Genomic DNA, 24,214 nt, shown 5'->3' with positions numbered 1-24,214 from the left:
AGCATACTCAGTCAGTGCTCCTCTCCCAGTTTTCTGCACCTAAAATGGCAACGAAATGTGGAGTACCCCAGGGCTCCTTTTTGTCCCCTCACCTATTAATCTCTACCTTCTTCCTTTACTTAGCTCTCTGAAAAGTAGGAAGGTGTGCACATACAATTATGCAGATGATCTGCAACTGGTGTTTTCCATCGTTCATTCACTTGATTACATATCTGATTTCCAGGCAACGATATAAAAATCTGTGACTGGATAAATAACAACCAGTTTAGGTTAAATCAAGATAAAACCGAGGTGATCCTGACGGGTGGTTCACTGAACCCTTGGAACGCCCAGTTTTGGCCAAGTGAATTAGCCAGGTTGATATCCCAGCAACTGAGATGGGAACACATCTCTCCCACTATGAAAGAGTTACATTTGCTTCCTATCCCACAAATATGTGCATTCAAAGTTGGTGCCTCATCTTTAAGGCTTTGCATGGTGCTAGCCCAAAATTCATATCCAGAATTGTTCAGAAATACTTACCTGCACGTAGCCTACGCTCTGCTCATAAGTTTAACCATCCCTTCCTATAAACTGAAACAAATAGGTGGTTGCAGGTTTGCAGTACTGGCACCAAGGTTTTAAAACACTCTTTCTTTGGACATCAGAACCTGCACCAAATTCCCTAGATTCCGTAGGATTCTTAAGACTTGGCTATTTACCCAAGCCTATAGCTAGATTCCGCAGATAACTAAATATATGTAGCTCCAGCAATACTTCAAGTCAGCTCCAAAATACCAATTGGTGTATGAGCTTTATAAGAAACTTAACATAACATTCTATATCTATCCTTTCACAATCTCCCAGCAGGAAGAGCAATGGGATGAACTCTCGTTCCTTCGTTTTTGCACTTTTTATTTTAGTTTTCAGATCATGGCAGGCAGGCACAGATCTACGTGTTTCAGGACAGCATAAAAATGTAAAATTGATACTTGTATAGCGCACTACTCACCTGCAAGGGTCTCAAGGCGCTTGTACGAATACCGCTGTGGAACCAGTCCTGGCTTTCCCTGTGAGGCGTCCACTCCTGGGCACCCCCAGGGTGGAGGCCAGGCATCCTTAGCGTTGTGGGGGCTGTTGTGGAGATTAAGCAAGCTATTGCCCAGAGTTGCAGAGTGTGACTCTATGATTAGAATAGGCACTAAGGCGAGAATGATCAGGTCGGTGGAATTTTGAGCCCAAGACCCACCGAGGCGGGGAATTGAACCCTGGTCCAGGGCTAGACCTCTACATCAGGGTCTGCCGCTCTAACCATTGAGCCACACTTCTCCACTTATTCACTTCTCCACTTGTTCAGTCATGCTGTCCTGAAACTCGTAGATCTGTGCATGCCTGCCATGATCTGAAAACTGTAAAATAAAAATTCCAAAAACGAAGGGAAGCGCGAGTTCGTCCCATTTTCTTTCTGCTGGGAGATTGTGAAAGGAAGAACTGGCAAACTGTGGCATTTGAAAAAGTCTCCATGCCGGAACCGGTCATGCCGTTCGCTTTGTAAAAAATAATTGTCTTCATGAGCCCCGCTGTGTCCCTCGCTTCTCTTTCATGGAAGGAAGATTTGTAGCATATTTTGCGTGCAACCTGTAGTGTGCATAGGGGGACCCTTCCTACAAGTGGCTGTGAAGCTTACAGGTCGTCAAGGAACTGATTAGGAACCTAGGAGTGATCTTCGACAACAAACTCTCTTACATACACCAAGCAAATTCCATTGTCTCGGCCTCATTCTTTACCTTAAAAATGATTAAAAAACTACAACCCTACCTCCCTGCAAATACCACAAATACCTTGATTTCCACTCTACTTATGTTCCGTGTTGACTATTGCAATGCTCTCATGCTTAATGCACAAGAGCAGGTGTTAAACAAACTCCAGTTGGTACAGAACGCAGCCGCCAGACTTGCCATCGGAACACAGAAGTTTAAACCCATTTCTAATGTCATCCGAAAACTTCACTGGCTACCCGTGAGGCAAATAATTAAATTTAAGGCTTTATCATAGCCTTCAAATCCTTCCATGAAAAGGGTCTTATCTTACACCCTCTGCCCATACAAACCATGTCGCACCCTCAGATCCGCCAAAGCAAATCTTCTGGAGATAGCCAAAACAAGAAAAGCAACATGGGGAGATAGATCCTTCTCAATTGCCATGGCAAAACTATGGACTGCTCTTCCCAATCAACGTAAGAGCACTCCCACTCTAATTCTTTTCTGGAAACACCTAAAAACCTGGCTATTTAACCAATAAACTAAGCTAATTTACTCATAATTCTAGCTCTTCTACGGTCTTCTGTCTAGCGCCAAGACACCCTTGGGCAGGGTCGAATTGGGATCACTATTTGGCCCGGGCACTGCCCAAAAAAGTGGCCCACATTCGCGGGGGTGCACTTTCATGAAGCACCATTTGGTTATTATCAGAGTTCTCATTTGTAGAGAACTGTTTGGTACATGAAGTATTTTAATGCTTATAAAGACAGTAATATTGTTAAAGACTAGGAACACTGCAGTTCTGAAATCTGAATTCCTACTTGCAGTCTTAACGCCCTGCACAATTTACTTAGGTCCTCTTTCCGAACCAGCTATGTCCTTGACTCTGATCATCACATAAATCAGAAACTAGTACAAAGGAATTTCTGAGAATAGAACATGTAATAACAAAAGTAAGAGGCGGAGCAGCTCTGAACTTCTGCCTTTGGAGAATAGAACCTCTAATGACAAACAGTCTTCACTTTTCTAAGAGAATATATATCCAATGCCACACAGAACTCAGAAGAAGCAATAAAGACCCTTTGTTCTCAGAATCATGGTCTCAATGACCCACAGACAACTAGTGATATTGGTTGAAATATTCCATCTGTGTAACAGTTACTCACAATTCTTCGCAAGCATCTCCAGGTGTAAGAAGCATGCTGTAGCACCAAATGTGAAGCACGTTCTGTGTGCCACATGTATGATAACAAAATACACCCAACCAGAAAATTGTCCAATACCAAATGGCCCTCCTCTTGCAGCAGATTAAAGCCACGTGTTTGGGCATAACAGGGCCTAAGCCCTTAAAGAGACCTGAGGCAATTAGCATGCAGAAAAGTGCCTATAAGGATGGCAACCATGAAAACAGAAAAAATCCATAAAAAAGATATATAACCTCAACATGCTTGAAAAGGAAAATCTTGCTGCACAGAGAAAGAAGTGTCAAGTTTGTACATTTTGCTTAGGCCTCGAGCATGGCCTAGCTTAGAATGAGGCTCATACAGTTCTCTTTTGAGGAAGCACATTACACAGTCTTAAACTTATCTTGAAATTAACACATGTTGCCATATTCTGACCTATGATCTAAAACCGGGTCAAATCAGAATGACCTCCAGACTACAGCCAAAAATGAACTGAAAGTAACGAATTAATATTCCTGGCATATGGAGAAATACGTCCCTTGTCTGCATTTTGGATGAGGCCTTTAAAATAGAGCTGAAAGGTTGACTGGCACACAATTGAATCAGTTTAATAGTGCAAAAAAAGGTAAAATAAATCCATAAAAATTGTTCCTACCTGTTCCTTCTTGCTACGGAGGAAGGTATCTGCTAGCAACACAGTGCTTTTCTGGGTGCAGGAACACTGGATGTGACTTGAGTGCTGCTTTACTCCCGCCCTCTGTGTGTAAGCAGTTTGATGGAGGAGCCAGGAACTACGCTGTTGTGATCACCCCTTTTCCTGTTATCAAGTGTCTCTGCCCCTGTCTGTCGCCCGGTGTGTGGGGGCAGGTGTTGCCTGAATGACCACCTGCCCCCCACCACTTAGCCTTGACACCTATTTCCCTCTCAGCTACTGGTGCCAGCCCTAGCACATAGCTTGTTCTGCAAGCACTACAAGGGGCCTGAGGTTAGCTGCTGCAAAAAATAGACAAAATGCTGCTCACTCTCTGACGGTGCACATTGCACTGAGCTTTCTAAGCTTTAATTCTTCATATCATGACAAAAGGCATGCACTTAAATTGGTGAACAATGATGGCCAGACTTCCAAAAGACAATGTGGATTCTAGTAAGAGGACTATGAAGCTGGCGTATCATTCAGGTGCAGCACAAAGTTAGTGCTCGCAGAGCAGGGTGGAATACCTGCATGGAAGCTTGCAAATCTATCAGTTGCTGGTTGGAAAAATAAAACCGACTTTAAAGGCGATTTCTCGACATTTTCAAACAGATTCCTTGATGCAAGTATATTTTGTCCGGATCCTTTTCAGCTGTTGAGCCGGAGCTTCTTTCATGTAAAAAAATAAGTCCCATTTCCCGTCATTCTTATGCAATATATTTGCTGACTTTAATTAAGTGGGTCACAAAGATGCTGCATTTTAAAATATCTTGCAGTGTTAAGGCACATGCTGCAAAGATTTGTGTGCGTCCAGCAGTTTTCAGAGCATATTAATAATGGCAAGATAGGATTAATGTACTTTTCATTAATCGTAACATAGAGGTTTAGTGTGCCTTCTGCAAAGCGCAACTTGGAACATGCCTGTCGCAGATTTTTATTTATTTGTAGATAGGTCAGTGGGTTTTGACACAGATGTTTTGGTGCTTACAGTTCACAACTTGCAATCCTTCGACAATAACACAGTGACTTATGAACCGGTATCCAAGAGCTGCATGCAAACTTTCACAATCTTTCCTCGTTCTAAGGTTGCTGAAAACTGTTTCTTTAGGTATCAATACACTCTTAGCATATATAACCCCAATCACTGTGTTTGTGTTTTTCCACACTAAGCACTCGTAGCAATCAATACCTATTAGTGTGAGAATCTGTGCAAAAAAAGGTCATGGGGGCACAAAGAAACCTTGTAGTACCAGGCGCCACCAATATGTCAAACAGAACATTGTTTCTGGGCTGTGTGGGCTACAGGGGGGCCGAGGTGAGAATGGCTAAATGGCGTGAGCAACACCTGGCCCCCAGGGAGGCTGATTTTCGCGCACAATCACCCGTTCCCCAGCCCCCCTTCAGGGCGATTGCTTGGCAAGGCAGGGGGACCAGGAGAGGCCACCGCTGATCCTCTCCCAAGGGGGAGTGAGCCAGTACCTGTAAATGTGTGTTGGTGCTTTCTCCTGGGGATCCCCTCTCTCCGTGCCCAGTGTTGGGCTGCACAGTCCCTGTCTTCTGTGTGGGTCTGGGATGGCAGTTTCTCAGTCTTTTGGTTACGGCGGAGAGGGGAAGTTCAGAAGGGGAGGTCTGCCCTGATGAACGGGGCACTCATGTCTGCCAACCCTTCGCTGGTCTAGGCGAGTCTAGTTGCAGAGTCCTCTGATTTTTATACCTCCAGTTTATAATGTGCTGCAGATTTGTAATTTTTTTATTGTATCTATTGTTATTTTCCTAATTGAATAATAAATATTTGATGGTACAGGTCTCCAATTTTTTTGAATTTTTTCTAAATGAAAATGTCAAGGTGGTGAAGATATACATTCAGAAGCTCTGAGTGTATGCAGATCATGCACTAACGGACCCAGCATACTCGCAGCGCTGGGGGCCTAGGGGTTACCAAAAATGACTAACTTCAGTTATGCATCACAACTCCACCCCCTATGGAGTGTCACTGGATCCAAATTGAAAAGCACTGAGACACCGGACCTTCGGCCAATGCCCGGCTGCCCGCTGTGCCAATCCGTCCCTGCCCTCGGGTAAATGTGCACTCCACAAGTTGTATAAATAAATAAATTCACTTTCACAGAGTTATTGGATCTGCACAGCCCGCCTCCCTGACTGTGATCTTAAAGTACCGCTGCCAGCTGATGGTCCGAGACTCCTCTGAGAGGGGTGCGTGCACTGTCTCTTTACCTCTGGTCTTGGGTATGCAGGGAAAAGGAGGCTGGGAAGATGGGGACATAGGGACATTTATCGCCCAGGATTGTTGCAAGATCTTTCCGACTGCAGCGCACGGGATACCAGCAAGGTGCACGATGGGATCGGCAGTCCGTGGCAGAGGCTGCTGAGGTATCCGCACGAAATGAGCTGCAGCTGGGCCCCTCACCACTGAGTAGGAAGAACCCTATACACACTGGATGGGAAGAACTGGCGAACTGTGGCAGGTCTGGACCTGAAAATAAACATCAGTAAAACCTTTGTTATGAGTGCAGGTTCAGGTCGCAAAAATAAAATGTGGGGCATCTACCTTAACAAGGAAAAAATAGCGACCGCAGATAAATACTCTTACAGACCATAAACTTTCCTGGAAACCAGCTATGGAAACACGCAAACTGCTTTTTTTTTTTTTAGAACTACAGCAGCTCTGATTAATTTTGCCAGAAAGTTGGGAAAGAGAGCTCCCCCAGAAATCATTATGATATATAAAGCTAAATGCCTATCTGTGGCTTTGTATGGGGCTGGTCTTTGGGGCTTTGTGGCCACGGACAGTATTCAGAGGGTAGAAAACTCCTTTTTGAGGTTCCTTCTCGCAGTACCTAGTAGTACGGGTACTTTTGCTTGCCACACTGAGTTGGGTCTCGCATATGTGATGGACTTAGCAAAAACTGAACCTCTGTCATTATGGCACAGGATTAGGACCTCCGATAAAGCAAACTTTACTCAATCTATGCTTTCCGATTGCCTAACCATGGATAATGCTAATAACTCTAGGTGGTTGCGGTATATAGCTAGGTTTTTTCATGATTTAGGATGGGACCAATATTATTTAAACCCCTCCTCAATTCGCGAGGAATGACTTAAAAAAGAAATGCCTGGCTCATCTTGAAGACTTGAGACTGATGAGCGAGGCCACTAAACCTTCCGTTATTCAGTTTGCTTATACAAGCGGTACCCACCATACAGCCGTATCTCACCTACAACACCACGAGTTATGAGCGTTCTCTCCTGGTAAGGTTCAGGATGAATCTTTTTCACAGATTGGTTGCATTTTCTACCAGAAAGAACTGGGCCAAAGAGCGGTTGCCCTGTCCTTGTGATGATACCTCTTCTCAATCTACCTTGCACACCATTCTTTTCTGCAAATTTCATTGTGAACTCAGGAAAAAATGGCTCATACCTTTTTTAAGGGGCACTGGTTTTAGACCATGTCGTCCAGCCTTGCTTTTTTTACAGCTGCTATAGGGAGAGCAGTTGGCATTTATAGTGGTTAGCTTTCTTAAATGTCTTGTTCGACATCGTAAGAATTTAGACTGTACATTGCACAACAGTTAATTCTGAAATCTAATACTGCAATAAGCAACGCCACATTTTTAAATGAACTCATTCTGCTGGTTGCTAATCGTCCTATATTTTAATCTGTAAATATTGTACTTTTTTAAATTGTACCATATACGGTTATTCAATTGTATATTTTTTCATATATATGTATGTTTATTTTTGTATGCTTTTATGATTTGCAACCAAAATCGAAATAAAGCAAGATTGACTTGACTCAAGCTAGTCTGATTGGGAGTGAGGTGTCCTCAACTTAGAATGTCTACATGGGACAAGTTGTGCTTTACTGGTGTAGATTATCTGTGCTGTTAAACTGTTGATTGTTCTTGATGGTAGACCACGGACACCCCAGATATTGCACAATGATTCCACAATTGGTGGCATCTCATGGCAATTGAGAAATGAACACATGGTTTGTTGAACCCGAAGGTGAAATTCCTAAAGAATTTGTCATCATTGCTGGACTATCAATGGAATATTTATGCAGTGTCCTTCGGTGAGCTGGGAGAAAGCAAGTATATAACTAGCCATCCTTGGTATATAAAGGGCGAGTAGAAGTACCCTTAGAAGGCTTTCAGCCTAATGGTAATTAATCTGCTGTACTTATGGGTGAGCATGTAAGGGGCATGGGTTTACTTTGCATTGACTTATCTCCACAGTGGTGCTTAGTCAGTAGCGTTCTATTCAGTTTTTACTGTTCATTTAATGAATGGAAAAATGAATAAAGGCTTTTCCAAAATAGAAAGTCACTAGTTGCCTTTCAGCTTAGTTGCTTGAGATGACAGATGGGTAAAGGACCATTTGCCCAGCACAACAAAGTCATGCAATTGACATTCTTTATATGTTGTCTAGATTGTTGTTAATGACATTGGTCTATTTTCTCTCTGACCTGAGACTTAATTGTTTATACTAATACACTCGTTCTTTGGTTGCTCAACACGATCAGTTTGCTTTGAAGTGCATGAGCTCGTTTTATTTCATGTTTGTGTTTTGCAGCCTGGCTCCGACAGTGGTACAACGGCCGTGGTGGCTCTCATACGTGGCAAGCAACTAATAGTGGCCAATGCTGGTGACTCCCGTTGTGTAGTGTCTGAAGGAGGGAAGGCAGTTGATATGTCCTATGATCACAAACCTGAAGATGAACTGGAGCTGGCCAGAATAAAGAATGCAGGTGGCAAAGTTACCATGGATGGTCGAGTGAATGGAGGCCTCAACCTCTCCAGAGCAATCGGTAGGCCATTTTCTGCTTCCTGTATACTGAAGCTTTATTAAAGGGGTTTCTCAGTAACTTTGGTACTTGTAAAGCATAGATTTAAATAGCATTTCTCGTCATTATCTTTTGCTATAGCTATTAAGTGTTTTCAGTTTTATTTAAAAAAGAGCCATTAGGAACCCATGTACCGTTTAATCAGCCCAGCATCTGATTTCCATTTGTATGTGGTCCATCTTTGTGTTTTGCATGTGCATGCTGTCCTCATTGAATGCACACTGATTCCATTTTTCTTCTCTGTTTTGTGGAACCTCCACTTTGTATCTGTGAACTGTCCATCTAGTCCTAATTTTTGTTAGACCGTATTACATGCTAATTTGCAGTTTAAGCCACATTCGCATGTGTCCCGTTATGCTCTGTGGGTGGTCTGTGTGGTTGTGCAGTCACAGGTTGTGAATCCGTGTCTGGTGCTCCTATGATTTCAGGGACGGCCATAAGTTAGCCGGGACCTTTTCTCTCTTAGTTAACGGGAACAGAAGTTGTAGTGGGGGCACCACACACAGAGAGGAGACCATGCATGGAATTACTGAGATGATGAGATGGAAAGGAGGAACTAGTGGGTGGGCGTTATTACAAACCATTGGTGTCTGAGGGGCCACAGAGTTAGTCCACTCTAAAATCCATGCAAATGTAAGGTCCAACCAGAGGAGGTTTAAAGAGGGAAGCTGAAATTATTCAGAACGGCCACCCCTTGTTTGGTCCCAGCAGAAGAGGTTTTCCGAGAACCCACTTCATGTGCGAATTCCACCTTGGTGAGGTGAAAGCTCCCTGCTTTTGTTTCTATAGCTGCCACAGGAAGTCCATAATAAAACGTCGTTGTTCCTTACATAATTTAGTTTTTTTAGATTGCATCTGCTTGCAGCAGTACAATTCCGACTTCCTTTTGAGTGTAATGGATCCATCTCCTACCTTGGAGATTGAATTTTGTGGGATTCAGACAATAGTTTCACTTTCTCACCAAAGCACTCCTCAGAGCTGTCTAATACAATTTATATTAAGGGCGAGGAGCAGGCCCAGAGAATGAAGCATACATTCCACCTTGCATGGGGTTGGGGGAGGTGGGGGTTACTTTTACTGGACTCCAGGGCAAACTTGTCCTTTGCTGTAGTACACAGCCCTTGCGGTCTTGCCCACTTTCTGATGGTAACTGACTTCTTACTCGAACCTTTGCATCTAAATTAACTGTAACTGTCACCCCTTTGCATTCCTGAATCTTGGACTTTGTTTAAAGGAGCTGTGTCAACATTATTTTTTGTAAAGGTGAGAAACGATATGCACAATTTTTCAGAATTTTCTTGAGGGGAAATAAAGTGAGTTTCTCAGCCAGATGTTAACACATTAGTCGGATCTACAAAACATAAAAAAGTTTAATTTATGAAACTGTTTAGAATTTAGGATTTTGATTTCAGACTGTAAAGACATTGATACAAATAGTCATGCTTACACATGCCATTCCATGCAAATTGTAGATTTCCTTGTGTACCCCTGTTGCCACTTAACCTTGTGGTTTAAGGGTCGAAGACATGTAAAATGGCAACTGTAACTTTTTTGGGGGGTTGGTCTCCACCTGGATAGTATCCTAAGATACTCCCTTTACTTGCACCCCCATGATGTGTGGCTTTTGCATACCATTGCCCACCCTTAGAACACACTGCATTCTACTTTTTATACAAATAAATAAATAATAATAATTATCGTTCTAAATGTCTGCAAGTACCTTTTAATCTGACTTTAGGTGGAAAGGCAAAATGTTTCAATTCTCACAATGTTCTTCTTTGGTACACCCACCTAGTGTGGATTCTTTGCCATGCAAGCAAAGATTACATGGAAGTTAGTGAAAGATGTCCTCCATAAAATCTGCATATTTTTCTTCTGAATCATCACTTCAGTAATCTGTGGACATGTAGAAAGTTTTGTGAAGACTTGTTTTGGAAGAATTTTGTCTCATTTGATTTTTTTGCGAGTCTGTCATTGATATAGGTTAAATGGTAAAGTTGGCTTTTCTCAGGGCAGAGTGCAAAAGAATATGGTCGTTTTGAGTTTCAGATGCTGGTAGCATTATATTTATTTAATGCTTTTCTTTTTCAGGAGATCACTTTTATAAACGAAATAAGAACCTGCCTCCAGAAGAACAGATGATCTCTGCACTGCCGGACATTAAAGTCCTCACTCTGAACGAGGAGCACAATTTCATGGTCATTGCCTGTGATGGGATTTGGTGAGCAACACCTTACTAAACAGACCGTGATTTGTCGATATTTTTAACTGCTCAGAGATATCTATTTTAGCAATAATTTGATCAGCAAAGAGTGGTAACTCCATAAATGTGGAAATTAATTTGCGTTGAGGAGTTTGCATACTTGGTGCTGCCACAGAGCTGTAATATGAGTTTGAGGTGAGATTAAGTGGGTCATGGGATGCTTTGTCAAACTCATAGTTTGGAAAGCTGCACAGAAGCATGCCTACAGAGGATGAAAGGAGATGCTGGAAGCATGTGGGATGCGAAGTATGATATAGCAGTTTGCTCGTTTCAAGTTAAAGGATGCAGGTATGCAGCTAGGATGTGTATTATCTGCATGGTATCGGGTACCCACAGGAAAGAGCTGCAGAAGTATTGCCGTAGCTAGCATACTGCAGGACTTAAGCGATGAATACTTTGAAGCAGTAATGTTGAATTTATAGGCCCAGACTACGTGAAGTGTTCAGCCTGTCCTAGTATTACAGCATCATGTTCAAGTTAAGAAAGGAGGATGTGCTGTACTGGAGATGGAATCTGGAGTGCAGCACAGGATGTAGGTGAGAGGGGCAGCTGTAGTTGGAAGGCACCAGTATCTGATGTACACTTATGTGTGGCATTGTCCCACCCAGCTTATATTAACTCCAATAGTTGAGCTGTTAATGGTCTACTACTCCATCTGTGCACACAGTTAAGCTGTAAGTGGAACAATAAGACTTGGCAGCATCTATGGGTGACTACAGCGATGTTAATCATGTATCTGATTCAGCATGGAGGAGTGAAATCAAAGATTGTGTCTCACTATTGATGGATAATGATTGAAAGCAGCGTAATAGGAGGGTGCTGCTGTTAATGGGAGGATAGTGCAGTGGTACACTTTATTTAGTTGCTTGATATGTTGTATACATAGTGATTTATGTGCCATATTTTAGAACTCTCTCTGTCATTTGGTTATTTTATTAATTCACATACTTTGAATTAGTCCCAGTCCTATGGCTGGAAATCCCCAGTAAGCATTATACATAGCAGTATTCAAAGCAATACATTTAGTGTCAAATTATTTGCAGCCTATCCACCTCATTCTGTTGGGTGTGAATGACAGCCAGTGAGGCAGAGAAGCATTTAACTTTGTTTTCTCTTTAAACAAATTCCTCACATTTTGCTATAGGTTCTGTGAAGGGAACCCTCTGACCAATTTCCACGTTTTAAAAGCAGTTTGAAGTATTTCAAACTGCATCTGAGCCCCATTCCAGGGCAAAGAAGGCATTTGTTGCCTTGTATATCTTTGTGGGTTGCCCACATTTAGATTGCATATACTGCTCCAGCAGGCACTCTCAAGTTTCACATTTAAGTATTAACGGGTAGGGACAGTAGATTGGTTGCACCATCCGTCTTCTCACTTTGTGAGGCTGCTTCTATTTGAGAAGCATGTATCCTAAATGCGCCCACTCAGCGAAAAGTGTGAGCATGTTGCAGATTCACTTGCTAGAAATAAATGAAAGGGAAATCTGAACTAAGACTGGCCACCTCTGGAAGTTGTGCCAGTCTATGCTGTCAAACTTTTCCTCGGTCTACCAGCACCTAGTTATCAAACCCTGGAAATTCAAATCCTTAGCATCACTGTTGGGGGGCAGCTATTTGGGCAATACTTTTACAACTGCCTCGAAGTGGCAAATCTGAGTTAAATTGTTGAGGACCTCTAAATCAAAATTGTTCGTAACCGAGCCACTTTGCACCATCTAGTGTCCGGTATCTTTGTAAATTTTGGCTTCATAACTTTCGGGTTGACACCTAAAAGTAACGAGTAGTTTAATGACTGTCTCCTTTTTTTTTTTTTTTTTTTTTTGTTTTAAGCGTTTTTATTGTTTGCAAGTAGTGACAAAGTTCATATTAGATCAGTTCCATAGTTAACATACAGTTATAACTACATTCGAAGCAAAGAGGAATATAAACATAAAATAGTATTTCTTGAATCAAAACTTCACATTGCTTCTAAAGAAAGAAAGAAAAAAAGAGGAAAGGAAAAAATTATCAGTATTGGCCTAATCAAGGCTTTTAACCCTCGAAAAATCCCTTCCATATCTTTTCTTTTTTCAAGAGAGCTTTAGGGCCTCTAAGTTTAGCTAGGGAGAGCTCCATTGTTCTAATTTCATATACCAATGCTAACCAGTCAGCAACCATGGGGGGTTCTTTAGAGATCCAAACCCTGGCTATGATTAATCTAGCACAGGCTATCAAGATCGTTAAAAGATCTTTGTTGGGACAATTCATATCTTGAATATCTAACAGAACCCATTGTGCCGTGAAATCAATTGAACTAATTTGGTAAGATTGAAGATAGTAGGATATACTATTCCAAAAATTTGCGAGTGCCGGACAGTAAAAGAACATATGTTCAATCCCAGCCGCAGCAGTATCACATTTAACACACTTGGATTTATCTGTCAAGGAGTTACCTTGTGACCAACTAGATATCCTTTGTGGCGTAAAGTATAGCTCCGTAACAGTCCTATAGAGTTGCATTTTCAAATTGGAGGAGTGAACTATAACATTTAGATGAGATAGGGCATTACCAATGTGGACTGAATTAATATTTTGGTTTAGTCTACGAGACCATTTATCTGCAATTTGGGTTGTGTTTTCCTCCTTCACCTTAATGAGCCACTGATATCCCCATTTAATCAAAGATTTAGTTTTTCCTGAATAAATACCTTCAAGAATTTCAGATTGGCCAACTGCCATTATCTTCAATTTGTTCCAAAAAAAGTCTCTAATCTGTCTATATTTAAAAAACATATCGTCAGTGAGCCCATATGTAGTTTTTAAGTTATCGAAATCCATCAAGCCATTAATATCATACAAGTCTCCTAGCGTACTTATACCTAATCTCATCCAACGATATGGGTTGTTCCATAGTCTAAGCTCAGCATTGTAAAATGTGGAATTGCTAATGTGCAAGATTTTATCCCAAATTCTGATAGCATGCTTAGCCGCTGCTGTTAATGGGAGGATAGTGCAGTGGTACACTTTATTTAGTTGCTTGATATGTTGTATACATAGTGATTTATGTGCCATATTTTAGAACTCTCTCTGTCGTTTGATTACGTACGCACACTGGCAGCTCATGAAGGCTCTTGAGTGGTGACTCTGCAGACAGCAGTTCCAACATCAGGGAAACAATATGTAACACATTACTGTCTCCAGGGGCACTGTTGTGGTGTTAAGGGGATGGGGAAAAGAGTAAAACCTCATCCAGGAAAGGCTCTTTTATGCCCCTGAAGCAGTGACCATAGTAGAATTGTACGTCTCTGCCTTTAAGTGTGTGTCTCTCTGGAGGACCTGGACATCGGAGGCTTTTGGTCTTTAGAAGAGCAGAGGTTCACCCCAACGTCAGTCTCACTTAGCCTAAAGGAGTGTGTTCCATCAAAAAGCATATTGACTAAGTGTTACTTGGACATTGGAGTGATTTAAAAAGGGTAGTGACCACTAAAGCAATGGGAGCTTTCTAGCAGAGGCTCCTTCTCACAGGGGTTGAGATGTTCTAGCACCCAGTAAGTAATTTTGTAGCATTGTGGGAGAAAAGAAAATTAGAATGTCGGTGTGCTGTCCTTCCGTTCTTTGCTTACATGTCTTTTACCCTAATTCCACTTCTGGTGAATTAATGCAGGTGCATCAGCCATGGTTTACACACCTGATACATGTCCATATTGAAACAGCAGTAGCCAGTGCTACCACATCCGCCACCAGTGCAGCGGTTAAAGACATCTCCGTATCAGAACACATTAACCATGGCGGTCACTGTCACTGGATGAATGAACCACTTCCTACGTGGGAGGGCTGGCTTAAAAACGTGATAACCTGTAATACCAGAGCGGACCGCTTTGCAACTATTTTGCCTTTTGGATCTAGACCACTGGGCCCCACTGCGGACTTATCTTGCACACATGCCGAAGGATAGTGCTGATGCCTACTCTGTGACTCCTACAGATATCAACAACTGATGTATCCTTTTGCATACCGGCACTGAACGAGCGGATATGTAGGTTAGGACTAATCAAGGAGACAAACTGTGTTGAGGGATGTGGTCGTACTGTGTTGCTATACCAACATAATTAATAGAATACGTAAAGTAATAATGTATTGTAGTGTTGAGTCAAGGAGCTTGCTTAAGTCATGTCTGAGTTGATGTAATTGCTGTTCACTGTTGCGCCAATAAAAAGAGGAACAAATCTCAGCCTCTGCCTAACATTCTGGCCTTATTACTTCACCCCCCCTGTACCTATAAACAAAGTGTAACCTAGTCCTGTTCTGTTATAATGCTTTTAGCTATGATTGTGCTATTTAACAAAAATATATATAAAGCAATCTAGGGAGGTCTAGGTATCTCCGAAAATACGGTTACCGAAAGTAAATCGCTTTTCATTCGCTGAGGGTAGTGAAAACTTTGTTCCTGGAATGTGTCGGAGGATGTAACCACCTTGGTTAGGAAAAAGCGATTGAGCCTCTTCCAAAAAAAGCAAATAACAAACATAAATTCTCTGATCTTTCTGGTAAGATAGAAGGATCCAGAACACCATTATCTCCCTATTCTGGTGCTGAATGTTGCTAGCAAATTGGTTAAAGAACAAGTGAGAGGATGTGGATTTACATCTAGTGCTGGGGCAGAGTTTGCGTTATATAAAACTACTGGAAAATCTGTATATAACTCTCTATATTCAGAATAGATGTTTACTGGGTTTTCAGATTGGTATGAACGAAATAGTGATGCCATAAGAAAAGTTAATCTAGCTGTGAGACAAAGCTGTGTGCTGCAATGTACTACAAATCTTTAGTGAAACCAGCCACAAGCGGTAACCAGAACAAGGAAGGGCGGTCAGGTGGATTTAAAAAGGCATAGTGCAGATTACATATCCCTTCACAGTAGAAACCACTGATCCCTGCTGAGCGAAGGAAAGCACAAAGAGCAAGGTGTTAGACAAGCAATCCCTGAAAGACTTGCAGCCTTTTGTTTTGAACTAATAACATTCTTGGATTCTTAGACTAATTAGGTGGAAGGGTCCTCATTAATTTGGTGCAGGTTCAGTGTACTCCTCGATTCGTCAGTTTGAACATTTTCACATGATCAATTCTGATTTCTCAATAGGCTTGATTGTCTGAACTTGTTTTTCTCATTTCACAGGAATGTAATGAGCAGTCAGGAGGTGGTGGATTTTATCCATGAGAAGATCAATGAAAAAGATGAAACCGGGGAACTGCGGCAGCTTTCTTCCATTGTTGAGGAAGTAAGTTCTGTTTTATCTCAACATTCCAGTATAAGGTTTTGGGTAGGTGAAAACGAGTGAGCTGTGCCGAATTATTCATTGGCTTATTTTACTACATATAATTATCAGTTCTTACCATGTAGATTTTTCTCTGGCATCAAGCTGCAGTGCTGCTGAACAGACTTCACCATTAAGTTCAATTCTGTAAATTTATCCTAGCAAAATATTTATTTTAATCAAAGGTCACGGAAGTGTTTTGTTCATGAAAATGTATGTAGAGTCTCCTCAGGCTGCTTATTGCTAGGTTGGGTGGGCAGATTAATCGATAATGTCCGATATATATCGCTATAATGAAGTGAGATCACCCAATATCAGAAGTAGCTGTCAAAACACACATAGCAGAACAACTGGTATGAATGAGCACCGTTGTTATAAAGTCCGTCAGAGCAGCCACTTTCTTTATTTGCTTGTCAGATAAATGTTTCAACTGGAGTTTTCTGGAGTGGGTCTTAAGCACAATCACCTACTCGGGCTAGGGTTTCAGCTTTGATCCCAGTGTCAATTTGTCAGCTGGTAGTTCTTCCAAGCAGATAGTCTTTGCCTTTTTGTGTCGTTGATGGTAGAGGAGACAAGCTGCTATGACCGTGGGCATGAGAGCACATGGCCAATTCTCCATCCTTATCTCAGATAGCTATAGAGAGCAGGTTCTTCTTTTTTCCAGGTCCACTTGTATTTGGGGAAAAGCTGGTGGTGGGAAGCTCTGCTCTTCTGGATTTGGATGTTTTGTTGACTCACATGCTTAACGCATTCCCTGATGTCTGGCTGTGGACCTTCTGGAATCCATTGTAATGTAGCAGTATGCATATACACTCAAACTCGAAACTGCAAGAGAATATACGTGGCTAAAGTTCAGGTCATGAAATAAGGTAGTTAGACCAATCATGTGGGGTTTTTCACCCAGCTTCCCTCTATCTCAGACTCAACTTCTCAGTATTTTCCACCAAACGTCTGGTGAAAGGATGGGAATTCTCTCTGCTCTTTTCAGAATCCTACAGTTTTGTCTGGTTTTATTCCCCCCATTCCCTGTTAGCATAAGGAAAGTTAGTTTCCCTTTTGTGGGTGGCTGATCTGAGCCCAGAGAAATTTTAATTTGGCAAGGGATAGTGTCATTAACACAAGCAGAGTCTCTTAAAACCCCGGAAGCCTGTTGGGCAATGAAGCTATATGTTGAGCCTCATTTCAACTGCCTTACTTTCTCCAACAGGTGGACATTTTGTGAAGATATGCAGTAGGTTCACAATTTCCCACAAGTCTGGTTAGGGGTGTGGAGTTAGACTACTTTTTGCACTGAAGGTTGCCTTGCATGGTGATGTCAGGAGTGGTCCAATGGTTTCTGCTTTGAAAACCAATAAATACAAACCTGTCAACAAGAAAGAATCCATTCACTGCCTCATCTTCGGACACACTTGATGTCGTATGGCAACCTTTGGTTCTTCTGTAAAGGACTGGACTCTAGACGTAATTGGGAAGCCTTCTGTCAAGAAGAGTTATAAAACTGACAATTGATTTGCAGCGGCCACTCTGGGGAATTTATATAAATCTTCATTGACATTCGCAATAGCCTTGCAAGCATGTGCCAATTCAGTTGATATCACATTTGTTGACACAAATCTTTGCAGCTACCATGATGACTTGGATAACTATCAACACCTTGCCTGACATTCATGAAGACTTCTCCGTTGGCCATATCTTCGTTGAGATCTTTTGGCGCTTTATTCCATGCAAGTCCCCTAATGGCTGTGTTTTTGCTACAGCCAGTACATATCACTTTGGAGACTAAGTCATATATGCATGAAGGTTAGGACCACATGGAAGAAACTGGGGATGAGGCCGAGGAGGAGTAAAAACTATTTGAGGTTTAATCTAATGATGACAGCCACTAGAGATTTGTGGCACAAGTACGACTAAACACTTTATTTCAGGTGCATCTGATAAAGCTTACTGTTTGCATCATGTGCTGTAGTAGATGTGCTGTGCAGCCTGATACCATCAAGTGTGGGGCTTTGAGCATTACAAGTTATTTTTCTTCGATGTAGTTTATTTGGATGTGACTTATAGTTACCTCCCTTGAGACCAACAATGCATCCGTTTACAAATGCAGTCTCTGGTTTTATTTTGTTCCGTCATAGTTTTTGGGCATGTTTTGAGTCCACTGTTAATGTTGTGCCTCCAGAAATAGTTCTGACTTGCGAGGACCATAGAAACTAACACTGAAATCTTGGTGTAAACCAAGTGACCGGCACAGCTAGAGAAGCAATCACTCTGAACGTTTTGGCTAGAACATATGAAAATGCCTCATGTAGGGAGAAGTTACGTTAACCCTTTTTAAAATTTGTCCAAGCTTGCAATAAATGTTCCTGTGGCCAGAGTAACAATCTGAAACCTCTTTTCTTTAAGGGGCAGCTATCCTTACACCTTGTCTGAATGCAACACCTTTGTTTGAAAAAAGACTTTGTTACTTGAAAAATTGGTGGTGTGCATTTCGCAATCTTGACGTAGAAGGATTCGAGTCAGATTAGAATGTGAGGGCCCATCCGGTAGCCCACAGGCTTAGCAGCAGGGTAATCAGCAACTCTTTCTCCAGCAGACTCCAAAGATCTATGTTCTCCATTGTCCTCCGTGAAGCCTACTCCCAGAACATAGACCATACCTCCAGTTTCAGGTATGGACACAAAGGACCTGCCAGTGCACCCTTGGCTTTCAGAAGGCACAATCCGATTGTCAAACAATACCACCCGCCGGCGCAGCTTCAAAGCAAGGTATTCCCTAGAAAATACCCCCATTCTGTGGTCAATAACCACCTCATATAAAAAGCGTGACTGTCTCAGTTGATGTCCACTGTGCTGGCCAATGATTGGCACTAAAAACATGCCTGAACTCCAGAAATAGCTCAATGCAGAAATTACCTTGACTATACCTCTGTGCCAAGGTCATATGTGGCAGCCACAAATTTCCCTTGAACCCTCATGGTCCATTCCAGGCTGCAGTGGTAGCCTACCTCTGGGCTAGGACCACTGGGGCTGAGCAGTGAAGAGTCTGCTTGGCAAGTGCTCAACTGCAGCAGTTTTGGCCTCCCAGCCAAAAAACTGTTTTCGTTTCGATGGTGACAGGACCCATCTCAGGGACTCTGAAGGACTGGGTTATTCTAAGACCCAGCGGTGCCAGGGATAACACCTGAAACCTTCGTGGGTTACCTGTTCCGGCGTACAAATGACGGAGACACGGGACACTTCCTTCGGCGTCAAAGATTCGAGGTTTATTACTGCAGGGAACACATAAGTCACAAGAAGTACAACACGTGTAAGTTCCAGGAGACTGCTTCAAATTGTATCTGTAGATCGCTCCTTTTATACAGTTTTCTATCATAGGATAACATGACAGACAAAAGGTTACAACCCGGTTCCCACAGTAAATATCATAGGGGGTCGCTTTCATGTATTCAGGGCCCGGAACATAATTACAGTAACATTTGGCAGTTCCCAACTGGAAAGTACATCTTCCCACCATTAGTGCATTCCGTTCGGCTGTAAACGAATCAAGGAAGAGTCAGAAACAGGTGCAGAGGAAGACGAAGGATAGCGAACAGATCGAAGAAAGGGTAAAAGGGGTGGTGTCAGGAAACACGATTGCAGGGATCAAAAGGACGTGCCTAATGAAATGCACAACTAAGACAATAGACCGGCACGGCAAGATGAGCCTCGAGCGGGGCCATCTGCCTTACAGTATCATCCCGCTCATCATAAAGACACCCTCAAAGGAACACGTGTCTTCCGCCAGAGTTTGGGGAACCCAGGGTCGCGAAGCGGACAGCGTCCGTTCGCTGGCTACTTGAGGGCAAGAAACAAAATGGATGCCATATCTAAAATGGAACCCGTGGGTTCAGATGAAGAAACCCACTAAACAAACGAACGGTTCAGGCTAGTACAGCGAAAATACGTACACCCACTAAACTCGTCATTTGTGGTTCATAGATACCAGACTCGACCATATTCGTGCGAGTCGAAAACACCACTTACAATTGTTACGGAACCTCAACTCGGTCTGGTGAAGGCAGCACCGATCCTTCCGACACGCTACAGGGGTGCCAAATGTCACTATTTTGCTTTTTGGATTGATTTAATTACATGATCTACAGAAACTGGACCAAGAAACCCTCACAATATGGGTTGGCTGTGGTTCCATTATTGACAGCAGTCTGCTGATTCTGTAGTAGGGAAATCTGTTAGTCATAATCTAGTGAATAGTCCCGCCCATGTGCGTGGACCCCAGAGCAATCAAAAATAATCTCTTAAGTCGTCAAAAATTGCAGACCTGCACAGACACTTAAGAGAATTTAAAGACCGGTAATGCAGCCTATATCCACAGGCTACACTTTCCAGTACTTCAACTAGAAATTTCACCAAAAACCCACAAACCGCACAGCCTGTCCAGTGTTTTCCACAGAGAAAATCCTTCCCCTACCAGCAGAAGCCTCTGGAATTATAGAGAAAGTAGTGGACAGACAAGCCCCATAGGCTGCCATTATGTGGCTCAGAACTGGATACTGTGCCTATAAGAGAACCTTCCAGAACTCTCGCAGTATCCCAGAATGCACAGCAGGTCCCTTTTACTTTCAGTTCTTTTTTCTGGCTCCTGCATGCATGACCCTGGAGCATTGAGCTCTCCCTTTCTAGGGTTTCTTTACAGATTTTTTCACTTTTCAAGTGTTTGAGTGCTTTCATTTGAAGTACTTTGGTGCTTTCTTCCTTGTGTGTGTCTTTGAGCACTCTTTTATTTGTCACAATGCCTGCTTTGTTTGACAAATGCCCAGAGTGTTCGAGGAAGAAGGCCAAGTCGGACCCACACGAGGTGTGCATCCTCTGCCTTCCCTCATCTCATGTCCTGGCGGAGTGTGACATTTGCCAGTCCTTCTCCAGCAGGACCCTGAGAGATAGGATGAACAGGCTCCAAGGCCTGAAAGATAGAAGACTGAAGGCACAAGGTGGGTCTGGGCATACTCATCTGCCCATGCTGAGGCCTCTGGAGGGCTCTCCAGGAGCAGAAAGACCAGCAAAAGTCCATGTTCTCCGCTGGCGTCGATGGCACCGACGGCGTCGAGAGGGATAACAGCAGTCTGTTCCCCGTCTCCCCAGGGCTCTGGGTCGAGTCGACGTTCAGCGTCTAGAGAACTGACTAGACCGCTGCCGATCGCTGTTGACGATATCTTCATCGGCGTTGTCGTCGAGTCTTCGATGTCGAGAGGCAGTGCTCGCCGTCGAGGCGCCACCGCCATTCGCCGTCGGCGAAGAGGTCGTTGTTGAGGGGATCCTTTACGTCGAGGAGGCATTTGCCGTCGAGACGGATGCGTTTGCCGTCGAACAACTGTCGCCGTCGAGGCGGCATTCTCAGACGCCAAAGAAGCGCAGGAGGAGTTCTGGCACCAGGAGTTCCTCTTGGTCGGCACCGATAGTCTCTGCCTCACCATCGCCTCCGCCTAAGAAGAAAAGGGAGTCACAGGGCTCTGTGTACTCCGAGGTATATACACCTCCTAAGCTGAGGACACCTTCCCCTCCTCCGTTGCCCAAGGATCCTCCACCGCGGAATCCCACTCCACCTCCGCTTCTGCCGCTCCCTCATTTTCATTCTCTGCTTCCTCCTTCTGGACCGCGGGTGGTTCCGCCGAGGATGGCTTCACTACCACGGTACCCGACGCCGCCTAAGGGGACTCCTCAGCAGAGGCCCCCGGTCAGGCCGCAGTCGCCTGCTCCTGTGAGGCCTGTGGCGCTTCCGAAGCCAATGAGATCACGTTCTCGCCCTGACCGGAGAGAGAGATCGCGTAGGTGTCACCGGTCGTCGACAAGATCAAGCCGACGCCACAGGAGGCGCAGAGCCAGATCCCACACAAACTCTTCTGGGACCAGGGAATACTTGCCGACTTTGTCGGAATCCCCAGGGACGAGGGTGTCGCCTGTAGACGACAGTCTCATTCCAATATGTTCTGCTGAGGGGTGCAGCTAAGTTGGGCATCACGGTGACGGTGCCTATGCCCACGACGTCTGTGATTTTCGAGACGCTACATAAAAAGCACCTGTCTCGACCGTTGCTGCCTCTAGTACCAGGTTTGGTGGAGCCCGCCAATTAGTTTTCTCACTCCGGCGGTGACTAAGGCGGCCCCCTCCAGGCTCCTCAAGAAGTACCGGGCTCCGGAGTCTGACCCGGCTTTTACTAGGATGGATCCAACACCGGACTCGGTCATAGTGACTGCGGCTAGGAAGCAGCACGCCACCACCCTGTCTTCTACAGTGCCTCCTGATCAGGAGAGTCGCTGGATACTCTGCTGGCAGGAAGGTCTGTGGGACACCGTCTACCACGATGAAGGCGGCCAGTGCCACGGCCTTGCTAGGGCGATAAGATCGAGCCCTATGAGAGTCCCTCCAGCAATTCGCTGAGCTTCTTCCTCGAGAGAAGATTTTCAGGAGATCCTGAATGAGGGATGTTGGTGTCGAACCAGCTCATCAGCGCGGCTGCTGATGTGTCCCTTCTGGTGGCGCATGGGTACTGCCATGGTGTCAACCAACAGCGTCACGCTTGGCTTCGACTTGCGTCTCAGAAGCCAGAGGCTCAACATCGGGTGGCCAATCTGCCTTTCTCGGGGAAAACTCTGTTTGGCAAGCATGCGGACGACGAGATGGGCCGCATGAAAGCGGAGGCAGAGACCCTGACGGCCGTCTGGTTGGAGAAGCCCAAGGAGAAGACCTACCGCCTGTTCCAGAGACTGTTCAGGCCGCAGGGCAGCGGGCGAGGACAGGCTTCAGGACAGCAGCAGCAGCAGTTCCGGAGGCCCTTCCAGAAGTGCCAGAAGGGCAGAGGCCGGCAGCAGTCAGCAGCGGCGAACAAAGGCCCGGCCGGGTCTAGGCTCTGAGCGGTTACTTACCCTGCATCAGTTACCCACTCCGGTGGGGGGGGGAAGCGTTCAATTTTTTCTGGCAGAGTGGAGAAAAATTACTCAGGACAAGTAGGTGCTGAATATTGTTTGCAATGGATACAGTCTTCGGTTCACCAGCCCACCTCCAGCAATTCCACTGGTCAGCTCGCAGTTTCGAGTGCGCGAGCTCCAGGCGGAGGCAGATACCCTGTTAAGGAAAAGGGCGACAGACGTACCTCTCTCAAAGGGGAAGAGGTCTGTACTCACGGTTCTTTCTGGTTTGCAAGAAGGACCAGAACGAGTTCAAGCCATTCTGGATTTGCGACAAGCAAACTAGTGGATTCGCAGAGAGAAATTTCGCAAGCGGTCGTTGCATCAGATTTATCCTCAGCTTCAACAGGGAGACTGGCTATGTGCAATAGACCTTCAGCATGCTTACTTCCATGTGCCCATTGCACAAAAACACAGGAAGTTCCTGCGATTCCAAGTCTGCGCCAATCATTATCCGTACACAGTACTGCCATTGGGCTGAAGTCTGCGCCCAGAACATTCTCGAAGTGCATGGCAGTGGTAGCGGCACACCGGAGGAAGAACAAGGTGTTCGTCTACCCGTACCTGGACGATTGGTTGATCAAGGCCTCCTCATTCTCGGAAGCTCAAGCGCAATTCATAAAGGCGTGCGTTCTCTTGAACAAGCTGGGGTTGCACATCAGCATGTCCAAGTCTGTCACCACTCTGGTCCAGTGCATACAGTACTTGGGAGCCTCCATCAATGCGCTGTCAGCAAGATGTCTCCTTCGGAGGAGAGACGATTAACACTCCTTCGGAAGGCTCAGGCTCTTATGACCACTCCATCTACAACAGTGAGGACGGTGTCTCCTCTACTGGCGTTGATGGCCTCTTGTATCTTCCCACGCCACACGCACGGCTGCATATGAGACCATTGCAGGAGTGTTTGGAGGATCAGTGGGATCAGAGGAAAGGGTCTTGGGACGACAAGATAGGACTGTCTCTGCATGCTCTTTAGTCTCTGAAGTGGTGGTGTTCAGCGGAGAATCTCCTCAGAGGGGTTCCCTTCCACAAGGACATTCCCACGCAGACTATCGTGACGGATGAGTCTCTCCACGGCTGGGGGACACACTCCGGAGACTTACAGATACAAGGAACCTGGTCCCCGACGGAGTCCACGCATCATCAATTTCCTGGAACTCAGAGCTGTTCACTTGGCACTGAAGGCCTTTCATCCGTCCTTCCAGACCAACTCTCTGCTTG

The 24,214-nt window shown here is 44.3% G+C and overlaps 1 protein-coding gene across 1 annotated transcript in view; it reads left to right on the top strand.

The window, feature by feature from the left end:
- Window positions 1-24,214, top strand: part of PPM1G (protein phosphatase, Mg2+/Mn2+ dependent 1G) — a 177,391-nt gene that overhangs the window by 106,297 nt on the left and 46,880 nt on the right. The window contains exons 7-9 of the mRNA XM_086928168.1: window positions 8,208-8,442; window positions 10,570-10,699; window positions 15,897-15,999. Coding sequence (XP_086784294.1) covers window positions 8,208-8,442; window positions 10,570-10,699; window positions 15,897-15,999 — 468 coding nt within the window. The remainder of the gene's footprint in view (window positions 1-8,207; window positions 8,443-10,569; window positions 10,700-15,896; window positions 16,000-24,214) is intronic.

Source organism: Lissotriton vulgaris, chromosome 6 (genome assembly GCF_964263255.1).
Source record: "Lissotriton vulgaris chromosome 6, aLisVul1.2, whole genome shotgun sequence".
Classification (NCBI taxonomy): domain Eukaryota; kingdom Metazoa; phylum Chordata; class Amphibia; order Caudata; family Salamandridae; genus Lissotriton; species Lissotriton vulgaris.
The sequence above is the reverse complement of the archived record's forward strand: the minus strand, read 5'-3'. Positions and strand labels throughout refer to the sequence as shown.